The 23,672-nt window shown below is 42.8% G+C and overlaps 1 protein-coding gene across 4 annotated transcripts in view; it reads left to right on the forward strand.

The window, feature by feature from the left end:
* The window catches only part of LOC121536629 (leucine-rich repeat flightless-interacting protein 2), a 107,133-nt gene that overhangs the window by 25,922 nt on the left and 57,539 nt on the right, over positions 1–23,672 (forward strand). For 2 of the 4 annotated variants that reach the window (XM_041844034.2, XM_041844038.2), the window contains exons 2-4: positions 77–163; positions 23,112–23,129; positions 23,421–23,501. In XM_041844034.2, coding sequence (XP_041699968.2) covers positions 77–163; positions 23,112–23,129; positions 23,421–23,501 — 186 coding nt within the window. Of the gene's footprint in view, positions 1–76; positions 164–12,255; positions 12,728–23,111; positions 23,130–23,420; positions 23,502–23,672 lie in introns of those variants that run through there. The other 2 variants (XM_041844035.2, XM_041844037.2) reach the window with 2 other exon arrangements.

Consider the following 23,672-nt stretch of genomic DNA (forward strand, 5'->3'; position numbering starts at 1 on the left):
CTCTCTCATTCTCCCTTGCTCTCTATTCCTCCTCCCTTTCCTTCTCCCTCTGTTTTCATCTTTCTCCCTAACTTAGGCAGAGGCCAGGCTTGCTCTGAAGAGGGTGGCCAGGGCAGAGGCCAGAGAAATCCGTATGAAGGAGCTGGAGAGACAACAGAAAGAGGTATAACTAGAGGGCACTACATTACACCCCAATACACACATAATGTACACACTTATGTTATAGAGCACATAGAACACATGCGCACAAACATGCATGCAAAATAGTATCCATACCTGCAGAACTTGTTCTCAACTGGCTTACCTGGTTAAATAAAGGTGAAATAAAATAAAAAATAAAAAACTTCAACACAACTACAGTTCCAGACGACAGACAAAACCAGACCAGGTGTAGTAAGGTACCTTACAAAGACTTGATCCCAAAATTACACCAAGCTTTAGGCACCATGACCCATGTCACATGACCAAGGAGTCGGGTCGGGAAGCTGTGTCTGTTATTAAAGACAAAAGGCATTTCCTGTGAACAGTGTTTTATTCTTAAACTGAGAGGCTTTTCATCCTGTGCCAGGGTGGGTCCAGAGGTCACCAGTGTTAATGGTGTACCATAATCTCCATTGCACTTTCCTGCACTAGAATGCATAGCTGGGAATTTCTACCAAACAAATTAGTCTACACTCTTAAGTCATAGTGCCTGCAGGCTGACCCCGGTTGCCAGTTGAACTGTGTCTCCTCCGACACATTGGTGCGGCTGGCTTCCGGGTTAAGCTGGCGTGTGTTAAGGAGCGCGTTTAGGCGGGTCATGTTTCGGAGGACGCATGACTCCACCTTCGTCTCTCCTGAGCCCGTTGGGGAGTTGCAGCGATGAGACAAGATTGAAATTGGGGAGAAAGGTGGGTAAAATACAAAAAACACATTTACATAAGTCTTCAAACCCTTTACTTTGAAGCGCCTTTGGCAGCGATTACAATCGATAAATCAAATGTTTTCATTAAGCCCTTTTTACATCAACAGATGTCACAAAGTGCTATACAGAAACCCAGCCTAAAACCCCAAACAGCAAGCAATGCAGATGTAGAAGCACGGTGCCTAGGAAAAACTCAGTAGAAAGGCAGAAACCTAGAGAGGAACCAGGCTCTGAGGCGGGGCCAGTCCCCTTTTGCTGTGCCGGGTGGAGATTATAACAATACATGGCCATTAAGGCCAGATTTTTCTCCAAGATGTTCAAATGTTCATAGATGACCAGCAGGGTCAAATAATAATCACAGTGGTTGTAGAGGTTGAAACAAGTCAGTACATCAGGAGTAAATGTCACTTGGCTTTTCATAGCCGGCCATTTAGATGTTGAAATAGCAGGTGCGGTAGAGAGAGAGAGTTAAAAAAACAGCAGGTCTGGGACAAGGTAGCATGTCCGGTGAACAGGTCAGGGTTCCATAGCCGCAGGCAGAAGAGTTGAAACTGGAGCAGCAGCACGACCAGGTGGACTGGGGACAGCAAGGAGGCATCAGGCCAGGTAGTCCCGAGGCATGGTCCTAGGGCTCAGGTCCTCCGGGAGAGGATGGAGGGAGAGAGAGAGAATTAGAGGGCGCATACTTAAATGCATAAAGGACACCGGATAAGACAGGAGAATAACACCAGATATAACAGTCTGACCCCCAGCCCCCAGGCGCATAGACTATTGCAGCATAGATACTGGAGGGTGAGACGTGGGGATCGGGAGACACTGTGGGCCTGTCCGACGATACCCCCGGACAGGGCCAACCAGGCAGGATATTACACCACCCACTTTGCCAAAGCAAGGCCCCCACACCACCAGAGGGATATCAACAGACCACCTATGTCGTGACGTGACTTTCATTAATCTATTGACTGTTATTTATCGAATCAACAAACTATGTTTAATTGTTACCCGATTTAATTGTTACCCGATTTTAAATGAATCATGTAACAATTAACTCATATTTACCTGGAGCTAACCTTGCAGATAGCATTACTGGGTGATCTGAAAAGTCATAGTCAATCGATCAATAATATAATAATACTTTTAGCAAAAATGTTTATTTTTAATTCATAATCTGTAGAAGCAATGAGAATGGAAAGGTTAAGAACTTTTGTAAAACATCACAGTATGGTTGAAATATATATGGCAAATAGAAATCCTATATGGATGGTGTTAAGAGATAGATGGGAGGTGTTGAATGGAGTTGAAGGATGGGACTAATAACAAATAACAACAAATAATAACAAAGATATCTAACAATGTAAGCATACTGTGTCCATAATAAGTATATAGGTTGTATGTTGGGAGCTTTTGGGAAAGAGCACAGTTAGAAAGATATGGCATATAAAAGCAAACCGGATGGACATCATGAAAATGATCGGAGAGGTTGAGAGTAGAAGAAGTTCAGGAGCAAAAACAAATAAAATATAATTATTGTAAAATTGACTGTGTCCATAAGGTGTAGATAGTACGTATAGGCTGGAAGTAGAGGCCTGGGCATTGTTGTTCACTAATTTACCCCAAGTAGGGAAAGGATGGCGGGGTTGAAAAGTAATAAAGGGGAGTATATATATATATATATATATATATATATAAACATGGGGGATTGGAAGTGATGCAGACAATTACATTGATGGAAGTTACAATCTATCTGCAATATTAAGCTGATCTACCCCCCCCAAAAAAAATATAAAAAAAGAAAGAAAAAGAATTAACTCATTAGGAATTTGGAACACCACGGAATAAGTTGTTTAACGAGTTACCATCTCCCGAATTAAACTCTTAGACATATATGTTATATATCGATAACAGTCACTTATTAATCATATCAGTCTCATTCTGAACGTCACATACTCCTTGATATCTACAGGAACCCTAACCTTATTGATGAATCAGCAATACACAAATTGGCATAATTATTTATTTATTAGCTAACTAAATAATAACACAGAATACATACATACTTAATACATGAGAAAGTCCCTAGCGGACTAACAGCATGACTGCTTGGTTATCAAAATGGGAGGGGTCAATAGGAGGGAGAGAGGGACAAATAGAGTCAAACTTATTGTACCTACTTTACATGCCAGCTGCAGACTGGTAATGCTATGGTCTAGTGAGTTTCTTCTTCTTGTATAGAGATTGAGAGTTTCAGAGTTTCTCACCATTTCAAATGTGTGGACTAACATCTCACATTTCCTGGTCTTAGAGTGTCAACCATTTGTAACGTTCAGCTCCCGCTGCACGTCGGCTGGTCTGTAGAGGTTCAACCATTTATAACGTGAGCTCGCCCTTCACGTCGGCTGGTCTTTCTCATTCAAAGTTCTAACCATTCTAAACGTGCAGTCGCCACTCTCACGTTTTCTGGTCTGCTTGGAAATGTAGTTTCCAAGGCTTTTTATCCTCGGGTAAAAAGGGGGTGTTCCATCACGCCGACACAATGTCTGTGCTCACTTGGGGCGTTACTGACTGGGCAACAGTTTAAGTATTTTCTCAATACTAAAGATCCAGGGGGAGAGTTCTCTCCTGCTTAAATTTACGACCCAGTGTTAAGGTGTCAAGACGGGCACAGACCCCCCTCTTCTGTGGGTGAGAGGGTCTGTTTTTGTCAGCCATTTGCCTAGCTGATCTGAGTCCTTTGATCCACTGTCAAGAGAGTCATGACACCTACTACCTTGAGACAAGGCTGAGTGTAGCCTCCTCCACTATACAAGCACGAGGGGGGCGACAAACAGGACAGGAAGATCACGTCAGTGACTCAACCCACTCAAGTGACGCACCCCTCCTAGGGCTGGCATGGAAAGCATCAGTAAGCCAGTGACTCAGCCCCCGTAATAGGGTCAGAGGCAGAGAATCCCAATGGAGAGACGGGAACCAGCCAGGCAGAGACAGCAAGGGCAGTTCATCGCACCAGTGTCTTTCCGTTTACCTTCAAACCCCTGGGCCAGACTACACTCAATCATAGGATCTACTGAAGAGATGAGTCTAAAGTAAAGACTTAAAGGTCGAGACCGAGTCTGCGTCTCTCACATGGATAGGCAGACCATTCCATAAAAATGGAGCTCTATAGGAGAAAGCCTTGCCTCCAGCTGTTTGATTAGAAATTCTAGGGACAATAAGGAGGCCTACGTCTTGTGACCGTAGCGTACATGTAGGTATGTACGGCAGGACCAAATCGGAGAGGTAGGTAGGAGCAAGCCCATGTAATGCTTTGTAGGTTAGCAGTAAAACCTTGAAATCAGCCCTAGCCTTAACAGGAAGCCAGTGTAGAGAGGCTAGCACTGGAGTAACATGATCCAATTTTTGGGTTCTAGTCAAGATTCTAGCAGCCGTGTTTAGCACTAACTGAAGTTGATTTAGTACTTGATCCGGGTAGCCGGAGAGTAGAGCATTGCAGTTGTCTAATATAGAAGTGACAAAAGCACGGATAAGCTTTTCTGCATCATGTTTGGACAAAAAGTTTCAAACCATCCACAGAGATGAACTGATATCTTTCTGACAGATGAGATCTAAACCAGGCAAGAACTTGTCCGTGTAGACCAATTAAGGTTTCCAATCTCTCCAAAACAATGTGGTGATCGATGGTGTCAAAAGAAGCACTAAGGTCTAGGAGCACGAGGACAGATGCAGAGCCTTGGTCTGACGCCATTTAAAAGGTCATTTACCACCTTCACAAGTGCAGTCTCTTTGCTATGATGGGGTCTAAAACCAGACAAGTCTTTCGTATACATTATTTGTCTTCAGGAAGGCAGTGTGTTGCTGCACAACAGCTTTTTCTAAAATGTTTGAGAGGAATGGGAGATTCGATATAGGCCGATAGTTTATTACATTTTCTGGGTCAAGGTTTGGCTTTTTCAAGAGAGGCTTTATTACTGCCACTTTTAGTGAGTTTGGTACACATCCGGTGGATAGGGAGCCATTTATCATGTTCAACATAGGAGGGCCAAGCACAGGAAGTAGCTCTTTCAGTAGTTTAGTTGGAATAGGGTCCAGTATGCAGATTGAAGGTTTAGAGGCCATTTACTATTTTCATGAATGTGTCAAGAGATATAGGATTAAAAAAAACTTGAGTGTCCATTGATCCTAGGTCCTGGCAGTTTTGTGCAGACTCAGGACAGCTGAGCTTTGGAGAAATACACAGATTCAAAGAGGAGTCCGTAATTTGCTTTCTAATGATCATGATCTTTTCATCGAAGAAGTTCATGAATTCATCACTGCTGAAGTGAAATATATCCTCTCTTGGGGAATGCTGCTTTTTAGTTAGCTTTGCGACAGTATCAAATAGAAATGTTGAATTGTTATTATTCTCCTCAATTAGCTTGAGTCTTCTTGGGTATGACGCTACAAGCTTGGCACACCTGCATTTGGGGAGTTTCTCACATTCTTCTCTGCAGATTCTCTCAAGCTCTGTCAGGTTGGATGAGGAGTGTCGCAGGACAGTTGCAATTTTCAGGTCTCTCCAGAGATGTTCGATCGGGTTCAAGTCCAGGCATTCAAGGACATTCAGAGACTGGTCCCGAAGCCACTCCTGCGTTGTCTTGGCTGTGTGCTTAGGGTCGTTGTCCTTATGGAAGGTGAACCTTCGCCCCCAGTCTGAGGTTCTGAGCGCTCGGGAGCAGATTTTCATCAAGGATCTCTCTACTTTGCTCTGTTCATCTTTCCCTCAATCCTGACTAGTCTCCCAGTCCCTGCCGCTGAAAAACATCCTCACAGCATGATGCTGCCACCACTATGCTTCACCGTAGGGATGGTGTTGGCCACGTGATGAGCGGTGCCTAGTTTCTTCCAGACATGACGTTTGGTTGAGTTCTGCAGAGATGGTTGTCCTTCTGGAAGGTTCTCCCATCTCTACAGAGGAACTCTGGAGCTCTGTCAGAGTGACCATCGGGTTCTTGGTCACCTCCCTGACCAAGGCCCTTCTCCCCCGATTGCTCAGTTTGTCTGGGTGGCCAGCTCTAGGAAGAGTCTTGGTGGTTCCAAACTTCTTCCATTTAAGAATGATTGGGGCCACTGTGTTCTTGGGGACCTTCAATGCTGTAGAAATGTTTTGGCACCCTTCCCCAGATCTGTGTCTCGACACAAACCTGTCTCGGAGCTCTACGGCCAATTCCTTTGTTTTTGCACTGTCAACTTTGGGACCTTATATAGACAGGTGTGTGCCTTTCCAAATCATGCCCAATCAATTGAATTTACCACAGGTGGACTCCAAGTTGTAGAAACATCTGAAGAATGATCAATGGAAACAGGATGCACCTGAGCTCAATTTCGAGTCTCCTATCAAATTGTCTGAATACTTATGCAAATAAACTTTGTTTATTTGTAATACATTTGCAAAAAATAATAAAAAACTGTTTTGGCTTTGTCATTATGGGGTATTGTGTGTATATTGATGAGGATTTGTATTTATTTAATCCATTTTAGAATAAAGCTGTAACGTAACAAAATTTGGAAAATATCAAGCAGTCTAAATACTGTCCCAATGCACTGTATGCTCTTTGACCCACTGAGAGAGCATTATGACATCCAGAGGATGTTGCCAGTCAGCAGAGCATCTTTCTTGAGCTGTGCACTAAGCTTATTTTCTGGTGTGTTAGGAGGACAGACCCATTTTCCCAATGATGTATATAAACCCTGGATTGATGATGCTATGTACAGTTGAAGTCGGATGTTTACATACACGTTAGCCAAATACATTTAAACTCAGTTTTTCACAATCCCTGACATTTAATCCGAGTAAAAATTCCCTGTTTTAGGTCAGTTAGGATCACCACTTTATTTTAAGAATGTGAAATGTCAGAATAATAGTAGAGAGAATGATGCTGCCACCCCCGTGCTTCACGGTTGGGATGGTGTTCTTCGGCTTGCAAGCTACCCCTTTGTTCCTCCAAACATAACGATGGTCATTATGGCCAAACAGTTACATTTTTGTTTCATCAGACCAGAGGACATTTCTCCAAAAAGTACGATCTTTGTCCCCATGTGCAGTTGCAAACCATAGTCTGGCTTTTTTATGGCGGTTTTGTAGCAGTGGCTTCTTTCTTGCTGAGCGGCCTTTCAGGTTATGTCGATATAGGACTTGTTTTACTGTGGATATAGATACTTTTGTACCTGTTTCCTCCAGCATCTTCACAAGGCCTTTGCTGTTGTTCTGGGATTGATTTGCACTTCTGCACCAAAGTACGTTAATCTCTAGGAGACAGAACGCGTCTCCTAACTGAGCAGTATGACGGCTGCGTGGTCCCATGGTGTTTATACTTGCGTACTATTGTTTGTACAGATGAACGTGGTCCCTTCAGGCGTTTGGAAATTGCTCCCACGGATGAACCAGACTTGTAGAGGTCTACCATTTTTTTGGCTGATTTCTTTTGATTTTCCCATGATGTCAAGCAAAGAGGCACTGAGTTTGAAGGTAGGCCTTGAAATACATCCACAGGTACACCTTCAATTGACTCAAATTATGTCAATTAGCCTATCAGAAGCTTCTAAATCATGACATCATTTTCTGGAATTTTCCAAGCTGTTTAAAGGCACAATCAATTTAGTGTATGTAAACTTCTGACCCACTGGAATTGTGATACAGTGAATTATAAGTGAAATAAATTGTTGGAAAAATGACTTGTGTCATGCACAAGGTAGATGTCCTAACCGACTTGCCAAAACTATAGTTTGTTAAAAAGAAATGTGTGGAGTGGTTGAAAAACGAGTTTTAATGACTCCAACCTAAGTGTATGTAAACTTCCGACTTCAACTGTATTTCAATTAAATGTTTCAAGGACAATGTCACACATATTTAAGTATTATTTGTTGTAGTGGGGACAGTGACATCAATTACCTTAAGTATTTTTATGTTTAGCTCACAAATCATTTAAAAGTATGCGTTAAAGTGTCTGTAATAGAATAAATGTGGCAAAAACGAATGTAGACATTTAATAAATGCAATTCAATAGCTCCCCACAAATGTTTTTTGAATACAGCACCCTTTTATCAGTCATCTAGTGTATATATAAACAAGGCAACAGTGATGCAGTGCCCCCACTTTGGGCCAATTGATATATTGCGTGTAACTAACACATGTCAGTCATTTGTTGTGACCACAGATTATCCATTATATTGACCAGATACTCAAGTGGCCGCTCTAGCAATGAAATGAAATGTCTTTAAAAAATGGAAGGCAGTTGACTCCTCCCGACTGCCTTCTTGTCCGAGTACCAGTCTCTTTAGCTAATCCACTCCCTGTACTCCATGTCATGTTAGCTAAAGAGACTGGTACTCGGACTAGAAGGCAGTCGGGAGGAGTCAAGATCAGGTGGGACCATTCTAGCCAATGAGAAGGCAGATACGCGTGTGAACAGGCACAACTCAGATATAAAGTATTTTTTCTTAAAGTTGCTACTGATCAGTACACTCGTAACAACCTAAGCACTACAGAACTTCTATTCGATCAAATTAGCCATTAAATTTTTTGTTAACCAAACTCTTGGTAAAAACGGCACCTGCTGGAGAAAGATTTTTGGGCCAAGTTATCCCTCTCGCTTCGCCTCTTCTTTTCTGTTGTGACTCACAAATGTCAGTTAATTACTAAAGCTCCCGCCTTGTAATTTTGTAAATGCCGGATCTCTATGGCAAGACACATCATTCACCCAAGTTTTGTCAAAATCGGGCCAGTGCTGTCTGAGAATTGCGTGTGACTAACGTACGAACGGATGTAGACCGATCCACAGTCCCCTTCCAGATTTCATTGTGGAGGACAATCATTGCTCCGAAATAAGGTTCACCTGGAAGTCTTAAGCACTTAACCCCCACCTGAGCTTGACCAGTACTTGCACTGGCTGAACTTACCAATTAGCATCACTAGCACACTCGTTCAGTTGTCATATGACCATGGGCACATAAGTAGATTTGTACATTTGACACCTATTCTCTTAAAGCAATGGGGAACTCTCAAGCATGTTGCTTAGGTCCAATAGATGTTCACATTGTGTTCAGAAATTACTGTTGTTTGGGTTGGGGAGGTATTTGGATTGTTTTTGTTTTGGCTGAGATTTGTATTTGTAGTGTCTGTAGGTTAGTTTCCCACTGTGAGATTAAGTAATGGCTCTGATTGGACCAAAGGAGATTGCAAGTCCCTCAGAGTCTCAGTAAGTACTCCATCAAGCAGGGCTGGGGTCAATTCCATTTTATTTGTCAAAATTCAATCCGTGAAAGGGACATTTCTTATTATAAAATATTGGGTAATTTTCAGTTCATTAATTGAACAAAAATTACCCTGAATTGGCTGAGTTGAAATGGACCCTATGCTGCCAAGGCTGACGTTTCAATAGCTGGGTATCCATTTGGTAAATGAGTGACGTATTGTCTGTGAGGGACTAAAGCATTGAATTATGCTACATGCTGCCTGCTAGCTTTGCATCTCTCTTGGTTCTGCAGACTCAAGCCCCTTCTAGATTCATTAAATCACCATTTGGCTCGCTCTCTGCCAATAGAGGCTATAATCTCTAGATTTTGATTGTGTGTTCTGTGGTGTTACATATGGGGTGATTGTGTCTTGCTGTGGTTTAGCACCTCTGATCCCTACCTAAGGGAACCTCACCTTTCTTGGGTCACTATTCTTAGACCACATTAATCCTACAGAGAGCTTTACAGTCACTGCTCACTCTCACTCCAACATTGCTACCCTGCACTAAGAAACCCTAGGTTTTTAGCTTAATTAACAGTATGATCATATCTACACTGTGATAGTACACTGAGTGTACGCTTTCCATGACATAGACTGATCAGGTGAATCCAGCTTAAAGCGATGATCCCTTATTGATGTCACCTGATGTCACCTTTTACATCCACTTCAATCAGTGTAGAAGAAGGGGAGGAGACCGGTTAAAGAAGGATTTTTAAGCCTTGAGACAATTGAGACATTGATTGTGTATGTGTGCCATTCAGAGGGTGAATGGGAAAGACAAAAGATTTAAGAGCCTTTGAACAGGGTATGTTAGTAGGTGCCAGGCGCACTGGTTTGAGTGTGTCAAGAGCTGCAACGCTGCAGGGATTTTCATGCTCAACAGTTTCCCGTGTGTATCAAGAATGGTCCACCACCCAAAGGACATCCAGCCAACTTGGCACAACTGTGGAAAGCATTTGAGTCAACATGGGCCAGCATCCCTGGGGAACTCTTTCTACACCTTGTAGAGTTCATGCCCTGATGAATTGAGGCTGTTCTGAGGGCAAAAGGTGGTACAACTCAATATTAGGAAGGTGTTCCTAATGTGTTGAATACTCTGTGTACATTTGTGAGTTATTTAGTGTACTATGATTTGAGTTTCCAGAAGTGTGGACTCGAGTCACATGACACAAATATGATGACTTGAGACTCAACTTGATAGAAAATATAATAACTTGAGACTTGACTTGATCTTGGAACCTCAAGACTCTGGAGTTGACTGACTTGAGACTGATGACTTGACATTTTCTGGCCAGGTTTTGTAACGTTTTGTCTCATTTTGTACCACAGTCTCTGTGGATTACTCTCCACGCAGACAGTATCGCTCTTGCAACAAAAAAAACATGCAACAGATTGGCTAGTGAAACGCACACTTGGCCCACTGATCTGTCAATCAACACAAGTCGGTGAGCTAGCACAGTGAGAATGTTTTGGGGGGGTCGCGAGTGTGAAACTGGGAAAAAGTTTTTTTTTTTCATACATATTTTAATAGGCTACATATAGCTTACCAATTATGATTTATATTTATACCTCAGCATTGGCGCGCAAAGGTGGGCACACATATAATTATATCCATTTCAGTAACCAGAAAGCGCTTATTTCATTTTCTCTGGTGTTGCCTGGCAAAAACAGAGTAGCCTACATTTACATTACATTTACGTCATTTAGCAGACGCTCTTATCCAGAGCGACTTACAAATTGGTGCATTCACCCTATAGCCAGTGGGATAACCACTTTACACATTTTTATTTTTATTTATTTATTATTATTATTATTTATTTTTTTTGGGGGGGGTAGAAGGATTACTTTATCCTATCCCAGGTATTCCTTAAAGAGGTGGGGTTTCAAATGTCTCCGGAAGGTGGTGAGTGACTCCGCTGTCCTGGCGTCGTGAGGGAGCTTGTTCCACCATTGGGGTGCCAGAGCAGCGAACAGTTTTGACTGGGCTGAGCCTACCTCATATTATCCATATAAAATAGTTTACCAATCTGCTACGGACACATCTTTGCCAGAACAATAGGCTACCTGGTAATTTCATTGATAATTTTCATATTTCAGATAGGCCTAGTTTGGGTGGGTTATAATTACCCGTATATACCTCAGTGGTGGGTACTGGCTATATGTCTAAAGATAGCTGTAACATCGCGCTACCTTCAACATTTTGACATTCCCAGTTGATATTGACTGCTAACACGAATGATTTCAGCTCAGAATGCAGGTTTAAAAGAGTTTATTTCTGTATCTTGCGTTTTTGAAAATGCATCACCGTTTAAGACTATAATGACAGGCGTAGTGATTGTATGCATGTGTGTGCGAAGGGGGTTGCAAGCTTTGAACCACTCCTTTTTGGGGGTCGCGGGTCAAAAAGTTTGAGAACCACTGAGCTAGCAAACAGTTTGCTGATTTGCTGTACAACAACTATAGGATTTGGTGCAGCGAAAACATCAAATTGTAGAGAAAGAGGATTTCCATAAATATGCCAAAAATTGTGTGATCAAGAATATTAACTGTTTACTATGAAAGCTCACCAGCAATGGGGCATCAAGCAACAATTACTAGCATAGGCCTACTGGTCTTTTGGTATGTCAAAATTGCTTGAAATTGATTGTTTGCATTTGGAATTTGTTGTTAAAATGTATTTCATAATCAAAATGTGTTGTAGCCTCAATAAATAGACAAAGATTTGTAGTTGAACAAGTCATTGCATGTAGGCTATATTTTATATATTTTTACTTGACTTGAAAAAACTTGTGACTTGCTGTTAGAATGTACGACTTGGACTTGACTCGAGACTCAACCCGTTCTACTTGCGACTCTGACCTTGTGACTTGAGACTTGCTTGTGACTCAAATAATAGTGACTTAGTCCTACCTCTGTGAGTTTGTCATTATATTTAGCATTTGTCCCATTTAGATGTGAAATATGCCAGCTATGAGACACTCAAAAGACACATGTGGTTGAGCAAATAGCACCGTCCCTGTGTTATGGTAGACATGAGCAGGCACACACCCCCTCCCGTCATACTCACCAGATTAACTGTCAGTGTTCAGATTAGTCTGGTCAGCCTCAAAGTAGCTTAGTGGGCTGTGCTCCTTAGTGAAGCCTCTAGTTGACTATCGGTGGTTTGTTTTGCTGCTCCAACGACGTTGCGTCTGAGCAACACGAGCAGAGGGTGGCTATGCTTTCTACTACCATCCAGATGCTAACTTTAGGAGATATCCTTTTCAACCGGAGAAACTCTCAAGCCAGAAGAGTGGAGTTCTAGCTGTATCTCTACAGTAGCGCCAATCTGAATCATCAGGTCGTTGTCGTTGTAGTGTCATCTGAGCCTCTGACCTGGGAACTTTCAACCTCCCTGATCCCATCTGCAAGCCAGGCCGTCATCATTGACGACGTCTGTATGGCACACACTAAGTTTGCATCGTGACGGCAGCAGGACGGCCGGGCGGTGGTTGGCGGGGAGGGGGATCCGGGCTGCCCTTAGTGGGCGTCCGGGGACCCCTCCAAATAGAAAGGTGAGCTCGGTATGTTTGAAGCTAGTTGGGACGCAAAGCGGGAGGTACAGTACCTAAGCTTATTGTGTGACTGTAACTCATCTGATTAATACATTTGCACTGAGCGAGGCAAGTTAAATATTTACGTGTTTATATACACTTGAAAAATTAAGTGACGCTTTTCGTTCTTGACGAAAAACGGACACGCTCTCTGTATAGTGATGTAGGTCTTTATATGTTGTACACATTAAAATGTGTCATGCCTAACTTTATCCGCAACATTATATTCCTTTTAGTGCGACTTCGAGCCATTTCTTCCACCAGCAGTGCACACACAGTTTCTAAAAGGACGTTTTTGGGGCTTTTATTAATGTATTTTGGTCGCCCCCACAGTGCGGATGGCAGCCTCGGGTAGGACGAAGGGGGAGGGGTGTGTCTCTTTGTTAAGAAAAGCTGGTGCACAAACTCTAATGTTAAGGAAGTCTCAAGTTGTTGCTCACCTGAGTTGGAGTACCTCATGATAAGCTGCAGACCATACTATTTACCGATGCTGGCACTAAGACCGCACTCAACAAGCTGTAGAGGGCTATAGGCAAACACGAAAATGCGATTTTAATGCAGGGAAACTGAAATCTGTTTTACCACATTTTTACCAGCATGTCACCTGTGCAACTAGAGGCGATAAAACTCTAGGTCACCTTTACTCCACACACACAAATGCAGACAAGGCTCTCCCTCGCCCTCCCTTTAGCAAATCTGATCATCCTCCTGATTCCTGCTTAGAAGCAAAAACTCAAACAGGAAGTACCAATGACGCGCTCATTACGGAAGTGGTCCGATGAACCGGATGCTAAGCTACAGGACTGTTTCGCTAGCACAGACTAAAATCTGTTCCGGGATTCATCCAATACCACATAAGTCACCGGCTTCATTAATAAGTGCATCGATGACGTCGCCCCCACAGTGACTGTGCGTACATATCCCAACCAGAAGCCATGGATTACAACCAACATCCGCACCGAGCTAAAGGCTAGAGCTGCCGCTTTCAAGGAGTGGGACACTAATCCGGGTGCTTATAAGACATTTGCATACCGCCCCAACAGATCCACAGATGATGCAATCTCTATTGCACTCCACACTGCCCTCTCCCACCTGGACAAGAGGAACGCCTATGCGAGAATGCTGTTCATTGACTACAGCTCAGTGTTCAGCACCATCACTAAGCTCAGGACCCTGGGACTGAACATATCCCTCTGCAACTGGATCCTGGACTTTCTGACAGGCCACCCCCTAGGTGGTGAGGGTAGACCGCACAGCCACCACGCTGACCCTCAACACTGGGGCCCCTCGGGTGCGTGCTTAGTCCCCTCCTGTACTCCCTGTTCACCCACGACTGTGTACTGCGCACGACTCCAATACCATCATTAAGTTTGCTGAAGACACGACGGTGGTAGGCCTGACCACCGACGACGATGAGACCATCTATAGGGAGGAGGTCAGAAACCTGGCGGTGTGGTGCCAGGACAACAACCACTCCCTCAAGTCAGCAAGACAGGAGCTGATCATGGACTACAGGAAATGGAGGGCCAAGCACGCCCCCATCCACATATACCGGCTGTAGTGGAGCGGGTCGAGAGTTTCATGTTCCTCTGTATCCACATCACTAAGGTGTTAACATGTTGTTTGCTCTTTTCAATATAATGTCAATCTCTGATAAGCTACCAAGGAAAGGTCTGAAAATAGTCCTGTATGTAGCCTTAGAAATAAGGTTCATGAAATCAATAACTTCCTAACATCAGATAACATTCATATATTAGCCATGACAAACTCCCCAAATACAGGTGTGCCAAGCTTGTAGCGTCATACCCAAGAAGACTCGAGGCTGTAATCGCTGCCAAAGGTGCTTTAACAAAGTACTGAGGAAAGGGTGTGAATACTTATGTAAATGTGATATTTCTGTTTTTTATTTGTAATACATTTGCAAAAATGTCTAAAAACCTGTTTTTGCTAAGACATTATAAGTTATTGTGTTGATTGATTTGATTTTTTTTCTTATCCAGAGCGACTTACAGGAGCAATTAGGGTTAAGTGCCTTGCTCAAGGGCACATCGACAGATTTTTCACCTAGTCTGCTCGGGGATTAGAACCAGCGACCTTTCGGTTACTGGCACAACGCTCTTAACCACTAAGCTACCTGCCACCCCTGATATGGGGGAAAAACAATTTCATCAATTTTAGAATAAGGCTGTAACATAACAAAATGTTGATAAAATCAAGGGTTCTGAATACATTCCATAGGCACTGTATATATACCAAAAAATATATGGGAGATTGGAAATCATGCAGAGAATTACATTGATGGGATCTACAGTCTATCTGCACTATTAAAGCTGATCTACCCCCTAAAATAAATAAAATAAAATAAAAAGACTGACTGACTGGTGGGGTCAAAATGTGGTAGGCCTATGTCTGAACAGCGCAGCTAGTTAATTAAATGAAGAGTTACAGTGGACGAAAGGGTCAGCTCCGCTGATGGTGGAACTGAGAATCACATACCGGCCAAAGCATAGACTGCAGGGCTGAACGCGAGAGAGTGCTGTTAATTCTGCATTAGTGGTGCTGGCAAATGGACAGGCCAGTTAAACGAGAGGGGTAGGGTGTCTTTAGCCCTATTCGTACTAGATACGTTTTACCACGGGAGCTCAGGTAATGTAATTATGTGCACTAGCACAAATCACCACATCCGTAATTTTAGGCCCGTCCGAATCTGCGATGTCAGTAATTTTTACTTGGCAGGAAGGTTATTATCCCAGCCCTAAAAACCTACTGTTTTTCAGCAAACTACCAGGTCCTCTGATAATACTTATCCTGTGTGAATTGTCATCCCTGTGTTTTGAGGGATATTACAGAGTTTAACAGGTGGCACACCCAGTTTGGTTAAGAACATGGGAACAAATGTATGCTTAAAACAAAGTTATATGCATGTAGCCTACAGATGAATTAACTGTTTTGTCACATATCAACTTTCCTAGTGCCAGTCATCTCTTTTAAAAGATGAAGTGGATGTGCCAATGAATAAATTGACAAATACATCAGGTAATTAAATGTCTGCATAGCTTACAGTTCATGGTTCTTATTGATATGCATTATTATTTTGACTTTCTCCAAACTGAAGGCCATTGGGCCAATATTAGGCTATCCCTAGACATTTGAAATATCTTTACGCCTAGAAGAGCCTCCAGGCTTCCGTCATAACGGTCAATTTTGAATGAGGAAAAAAAATTATTACTGTGTCAGTTTGGTAAAACTAATCCCGTCCAACTCGTCCACTAGAAAAATGGACATGCTGGTGTAATAATTATATAACCGACATTCTATAGCAAAACTAGTTCCGGGCGAATACAGTGGCTTGCGAAAGTATTCACCCCCCTTGGCATTTTTCCTATTTTGTTGCCTTACAACCTGGAATTAAAATTGATTTTTGGGGGGGTTTGTTTGATTTAGATTTACACAACATGCCTACCACTTTGGAGATGCAAAATATTTTCTATTGTGAAACAAACAAGAAATAAGACATAAAAACAGAACTTGAGCGTGCATAACTATTCACCCCCCCCAAAGTCTCTTGGGGTATGTCTCTATAAGCTTGGCACATCCAGCCACTGGGATTTTTGCCCATTCTTCAAGGCAAAACTGCTCCAGCTCCTTCAAGTTGGATGGGTTCCGCTGGTGTACAACAATCTTTAAGTCATACCACAGATTCTCAATTGGATTGAAGTCTGGGCTTTGACTAGGCCATTCCAATACATTTAAATGTTTCCCATTTAACAACTTGAGTGTTGCTTTAGCAGTATGCTTAGGGTCATTGACCTGCTGGAAGGTAAATCTCTGTCCCAGACTCAAATCTCTGGAAGACTGAAACAGGTTTGCACACAGGTGACACTTAGATTGCACACAGGTGGATTTTATGTAACTAATTATGTAACTTCTGAAGGTAATTGGTTGCACCAGATCTTATTTAGGGGCTTCATAGCAAAGGGGTTGAATACATATGCACGCACCACTTTTCCGTTATTCATTTTTTAGAATTTTTGAAACAAGTAATTTTTTTATTTTCACTTCACCAATTTGGACTATTTTGTATATGTCCATTACATGAAATCCAAATAAAAATCCATTTAAATTACAGGTTGTAATGCAACAAAATAGGAAAAACACCAAAGGTGATGAATACTTTTGCAAGGCACTGTAGGGCTTTTAACACTAGAACCGCTGGGCTTCTCAGCCTTCAAGTAACCGCTAGAGAACGGTCATCCCCTTTTGCCTTCGTATCATGTATAATGTCGCCGGAGGGGTTGGCTGCCGTTTTACGGGCTCCTAACCAACTGTACAATTTTTTTATATTTTTTTGCATTGTTTGTAACTAATTTTGTTTAATGTTGCTGCTACCGTCTCTTTACGACCAGTGACTCGCTCAATACGGAAGTGGTCAGATGACGTGGATGCTATGCTACAAGACTGTTTTGCTACTACAGACTGGAATATGTTCCGGGATTCATACCACCTCAGTCACCAGATTCATGCATCGATGACGTCATCCCCACAGTGACCGTACGTACATTTCCCAACCAGAAGACATGGATTACAGGCAACATCTGCACCGAACTAAAGAGCTGCCGCTTTCAAGGAGCGGGACACTAATCCGGACGCTTATAAGAAATCCCGCTATGCCCTCCGACGAACCATCAAACAGGCAATGTGTAAATACAGGACTAAGATTGAATCCTACTACACCGACTCTGATGCTCGTCGGATGTGGCAAGGCTTGAAAAATATTACGGACTACAAAGGGAAACCCAGCCGCGAGCTGCCCAGTGACGCGAGCCTACCAGACGAGCTAAATGCCTTTTTATGCTTGCTTCAAGGCAAGGAACACTGAAGCATGCATGAGCGCACCAGCTGTTCCAGACAACTGTGTGATCACGCTCTCCGTAGCCGATGTGAGCAAGACCTTTAAACAGGCCAACATTCACAAAGCCGCAGGGCCAGACGGATTACCAGAGGTGTACTCAAAGCATGCGTGGACCAACTGGCAAGTGTCTTCACTGACATTTTCAACCTCTTCCTGACCGAGTCTGTAATACCTACATGTTTCAAACAGACCACATTAGTCGCTGTGGCCAGGAAAGCGAAGGTAACCTACCTAAATGATTATCGCCCTGTAGCCATGAATTGCTTTGAAAGGCTGGTCATGGCTCACATCAATACCATCATGCCGGAAACCCTAGACCCACTCCAAGTCGCTTACCGCCCCAACAGATCCACAGATGACGCAATCTCAATCGCACTGCCATTTACCACGTGGACAAAAGGAACACCTAAGTGAGAATGCTGTTCATTGACTACAGCTCAGCGTTCAACACCATAGTGCCCTTAAAGCTCATCACTAAGCTAAGGATCCTGGCACTGAACACCTCCCTCTGCAACTGTATCCTGGACTTCCTGATGGGCTGTCCTCAGGTGGTAAGGGTAGGCAACAACACATCTGCCACGCTGATCCTCAACACTGGGGTCCCTCAGGGGGATGTGCTTGGTCCCCTCCTGTACTCCCTGTTTACCCACGACTGCGTGGCCAATCACGACTCCAACACCATCATCAAGTTTGCTGATGACACAACAGTGGTATGCCTGATCACTGACAACGATGAGACAGCCTATAGGGAGGAGGTCAGATACCTTGCAGTGTGGGGCTAGGACAACCTCTCCCTCAATGTGAGCAAGACAAAGGAGCTGATCGTGGACTATAGGAAAAGGAGGGCCAAACAGGCCCCCATTAACATCGACAGGGCTGAGAGTTTCAGTCACACACACACACACACACACGCTCCTGCTGCTCCAAATATGCAGAGATAGGTATTTGCCAACATCTACTTAAGCCCTATTTGCACGGGACTATCATTACTAGGTCGAGAGTTTCAAGTTCCTTGGTGTCCACATCACCAATTAACTGTCATGGTCCAAACACACCAAGAAAGTTGTGAATAGGGCACAACAACATCTTTTCCCCCTCAGGAGACTGAAAAGATTTGGCATGGGTCCCCAGATCCTCAAAACGCTCTACAGCTGCACCATCGAGAGCATCCTGACCGGTTGCATCACCGCCTGGCATGGCAATTGCTCGGCATCCGATCGTAAGTCACTACAGAGGGTATTGAGTACAGCCCAGTGCGTCACTGGGGCCAAGCTTCCTGCCATCCAGGACTTATATACTAGGCGGTGTCTTTGGAAAGCCCAAAAAATTGTGAAAGACTCCAGTCACCGAAGGCATAGACTGTTCTCTCTGCTACCGCACGGCAAGCGGTACCGGAGCGCCAAGTCGAGGACCAAACGGCTCCATAACAGCTTCTACCCCCAAGCCATAAGACTGCTGAACAATTAATAAAATGGCCACTATTTACATTGACCCCCATCGCCTTTTGTTTTTACACTGCTGCTACTCACTGTTTATTATCTAAGCATAGTCACTTTACAAATTACCTTGACTAACCTGTACCCCCGCACATTGACTTTGTATCGGTACCCCCTTTATATAGCGTCATTATTGTTATGTAATTTTCTTGTGTTACTTTTTCATTAAACTTTTTACTGTCGTTTATTTAGTAAATATTTTCTTAACTCTATATTTCTTGAACTGCATTGTTGGTTAAGGGCTTTTAAGTAAGCATTTCACGGTATACAGCGCATGTGACAAATAACATTTGATTTAGATTTTTTGATCAAATTCATCTACTGTGTTGTTATTAGGGGTGTGTCAACCTAGCTGTAATCGTATCCGTAAATTGACAGTTGATACTCGTGATTAGAAAAAACAGAAGTGTTTTATTATGCCTAAAGCCCTATATGGACGGGATTCGTTTTACTGGGGGAGGTCAGGTAATGTATTTACTGTATGTGCACAAGCACAAAACACAACATCTGTCATTTTAGTCCCGTCCGAATCTGCCATGGCAGTAACTTTTACATGGTAGGAGAGTTACAATTCCAGCCAGAATAACCTACTGTTTTTTGGTCTTCTGATTAATATTAGTCCCGTGCGAATCGACATCCCTGTGTTTTTGAGAGAAATGTTTGACAGGTGTTGCTCGCAGTTTGAGCAAGAAAACAATAACTGATTCGATAAATTGAACGAAGTGCTGCACATAGTCTATATACGAAGGGCCTACATGTATCAACTTTCACAGTGAATGCTTTTGTTTATAGGTTATGCGCAATTTAATTGAACATCTCCAAAGGCATCAAAAAATATTTTTCTTGCTGTTAATAGATTGTGAAACAGCAGACAACTGAGCTAAACGTTTGGAAATGAAACGCATATCAAGTGCAAGTGCACTGTTTAACTCACATCTGAAGACTGGGGGGCATTTAGGATGTCTTCTACTGCGGATCGCTAAAATATTCTAGTGATTAGGATCACACTTCCTCAATTCAAATATTATGGCGACACTATACCAAAGATGGTTTAGAGACTTGGGAACCGAGCTCGAGTTATCAGTGTAGCCTGTTGTCGCCCGGACTTGTTGAAATATCTTCACACCTAGAAAAAAACCTCCACGCTCCCATCATAACTATCAATTTATATTTTTTTTAAAAGACAGAATTACACAGGGCAGTTTGGAGAGAAAAAAAATCCCGTCCGAATCGTCTTCTGGAATAACGGACATTTTGGGGTAATAAATACATAACCAATGTTCTCTAGTAATGATAGTCCCGTGCGAATAGGTCTTAAGTAGATGTTGGCAAATACCTATCTCTGCATATTTGGAGCAGCAGGAGCGTGTGTGTGTGTGACTGCGTCTGTGTGTCCTGTACTCAACTTGCAGCGGGCAGTCAAGTTTGCTGTCACTCAGACTGAATGCACATCAGCGTTTCTTCTTCTTTCCCTACTCTCGCTTTGCTTCTTAGATATTATGCACATTGATAGCTTACTAGCAAACATCCTCACCTATTGATTTATCATAGTAGCAGGCTAACAGGAGGCAGCAGCAATCTAAATGATCAGACCGAAACATGCGATGAGAAGTGATCGGGTGAAATATGAAGCAAGTGAACGGAGATGGCTTCGGGTGAAATATGAAGAGTGAACGGAGACCGCTTCGCTCTATCCGATCAGAGCAGCAGGATCAATGTACAGCCCGCCCTTCTCTTTACACACAGGCAAGCTAGCCAGTTGATTTATTGAGAGCATGGTGCACCTCCCCACTGGGGTGCGGGGAGGAAAAGGAGGACGACACACTGTTGCCTTGGCTGTCTCCTTGGCAGCAGTAGCTGCTTTCTTGGTGTTCAATTCTTCATAATCATTACACTTTTGTTGTAAATTGGATCTCCCTACTCATCCTCATCATTCAAATGTAATTCTAAGGTCGCGTGCACGATTATCAGTTTCTATCGCCCATTCATCCATTGACGGTATTCATCCAGTGAGGAGAGAGATGCATTAGTGCCTGGGTACCTCGCCCAGCAGTGCATTTGTCTTGGCCCCTTGGATTAGGTATGAAAAAAACAACAGGTAAACAGGCTCTAAATACTTTTCTGTTTGTGACTTTAAAATTCTGACACCTGCGCAATGTAAAATGCAACTGTTTAGGAAAAGTCAGAGAAGGAGGAGGACGTTGCTTTCGAAATGGCAGATTTATTTTTAGTACAAAATCAAACGTCAGGGGGCGTTAGCCTATGGCTGTTCTAGTGTTAAAACCATGAGGAGCATTGTTGGCTTGGTATTGGGGATTGGGGAGAGCTATTTTGTCTCAGCAACCACAGCTGGTAGACTGAGCTCAAAGGTACAGCGTATAGAACAGCTATTTGAAACCGGTTGTTGAACAAGATCGGAAGGAGTATCTTGTTTGGTTCGCTTGTTTGCTCACGTAGACGTCCACCAAGACCAGATCAAAAAGTTTGTACAAGTAAACAGGAAGCTATTTAGAAGAGACTCTTCAAACACTTTAAGGAACCGCCCATAGGGAGTTCATCAGACTTCTCTTGGTGATTGCAATCGCTATTTAATGCATTTCATAATCAATTAATTCGTAAGCCTGTAAAAAAATTTGTCGGAAAAGCAGAATATAGATTTAAGTTGTCCAAATGGACAAGTAAAAATATCACACTGAAATTACAATATCAATCAATTACTTAGATTAGAATTGCATCAGTGTCTTCTGGATGCGATGTGTTGGACACTTCTCCCAATCTCAGCAGAGCTCATGGGAGTAGAATGATTGTATTGTCTGAAGGACAAGTGGCTTAAAAAGTTAATGGCAAGCCCTGCTTATATGATGTGAATGCATCTCGTAGTGTCGTGGGATAGTTTCTTTGGGGCCTGTTTGGTCTCCATCTTTGTCTTTTGGAGTGTGTTTTGGACCATTTGAAGATCTGGTTGTCTCACCTCAGGTCTATTTGCATTGAAAAATAACTGTATGTACCTGCTAACAAAGATGGCCGGTGCAGTTCTGAGTGAAAACAGTATTTGTCTGTGTACAAAGCTACTGTACCCATTGGTAACACTGACTGAAATACATGTCGTTTTTAAGGATCTCTTTCTTCAAAGATAATTGAGAATATAGTCGAGCAATATTGGTGAATCATAGCAGAGTGTGTCGACAGAGTCTCTGAGAAACAGGCCATGTTTTGGATCTTGTCAAAACATGACTTGACTTCAGACAGTGTCGCCTCTTGGGTGATTGCCTCTTGAAGGGCTATGTGAGCAGTGGTCATGGGAATAGACACGCCTCAGGTGACACAGGCCATGCTACTGTTGAGATGCCAACACACTGTCACTAACCTCAGGGAGCCACGGACGGAAAGAATCCTGGTTACCCTGGCGACTTCAATCACATGTTCCCTCCCTGAGACCCTCATGTGAACTCTTGAGACTATAATAATAATAATAATATAATATGCCATTTAGCAGACGCTTTTATCCAAAGCGACTTACAGTCATGCGTGCATACATTTTTGTATATGGGTGGTCCCGGGGATCGAACCCACTACCTTGGCGTTACAAGCGCCGTGCTCTACCAGCTGAGCTACAGAGGACCACTATCCTGGGGTCAGTTACCTTAGGCCTACCACACTTTGTCCATGGCACATTCCACATTCCATGTCCCTGTCATTTAGCAATAACCTGCCACTGTGTGGACCTTACCCTAATTACTGTACTGCTCTCTCTCCTATGCAGCTTTACATTCTCTCTCTATCTCCTTTTTTTCCTTTCTCTCTCCCGGCCTCATCTTTTTTTCTATTTTCTTTCTGTTTCCCAATGTCACTACTTGTTGTTTTATTATTTCCCTTTGTGTCCCTGGTTCCTCTTCTCCATTGTTCTGGCTGCTTCTCCCGTGGTGTTGATCTATAGAGCTATCAGGTTCAGAAGGTAGGCTTGTTGCTACTTGCTTTTTTATTTATTTCCTGTACTGTTTTTCTACTTTCATTATCATCTTGTAAAAATGTGCTTGCATTCAAATGCTAAGTAGTAAAAAATGTGCTTGCAATCCCGTATATATGTTAGTTATTTGTTACAGCAATTTCTATGACAATATAAAATCACCATGGTTAAAGCCATGGTTTAGAATACTAAGTACGTATAGCTAGATAATGATGAAAGTTCGATGAGCTGTGAGTGTCCTCCCTCCACCCTTCCTCTCCTCTCCCGCTCTTTCCTCAGAAATATTACGGCTTGGACAGCAAATTGGACAACAAATCGGACAATGTAGACAGTGAATGGGGACACATCACGCAATGGATGGTACAGTCGCCCCACGGTTTTGGGAGTCAATAACAAGAATGAATCTTTGACAAACTATGCATTGCCAAAAGAATTAGCTGTACTAACAGTTGTGGAATAATCATTTGTTTTGATTAATGCATTAAGGAAATGTACTTCCACCCATTTTGAATATTCAAAACTGTTAATAAT

The sequence above is a fragment of the Coregonus clupeaformis genome, chromosome 23 (assembly GCF_020615455.1).
Source record: "Coregonus clupeaformis isolate EN_2021a chromosome 23, ASM2061545v1, whole genome shotgun sequence".
NCBI lineage: Eukaryota > Metazoa > Chordata > Actinopteri > Salmoniformes > Salmonidae > Coregonus > Coregonus clupeaformis.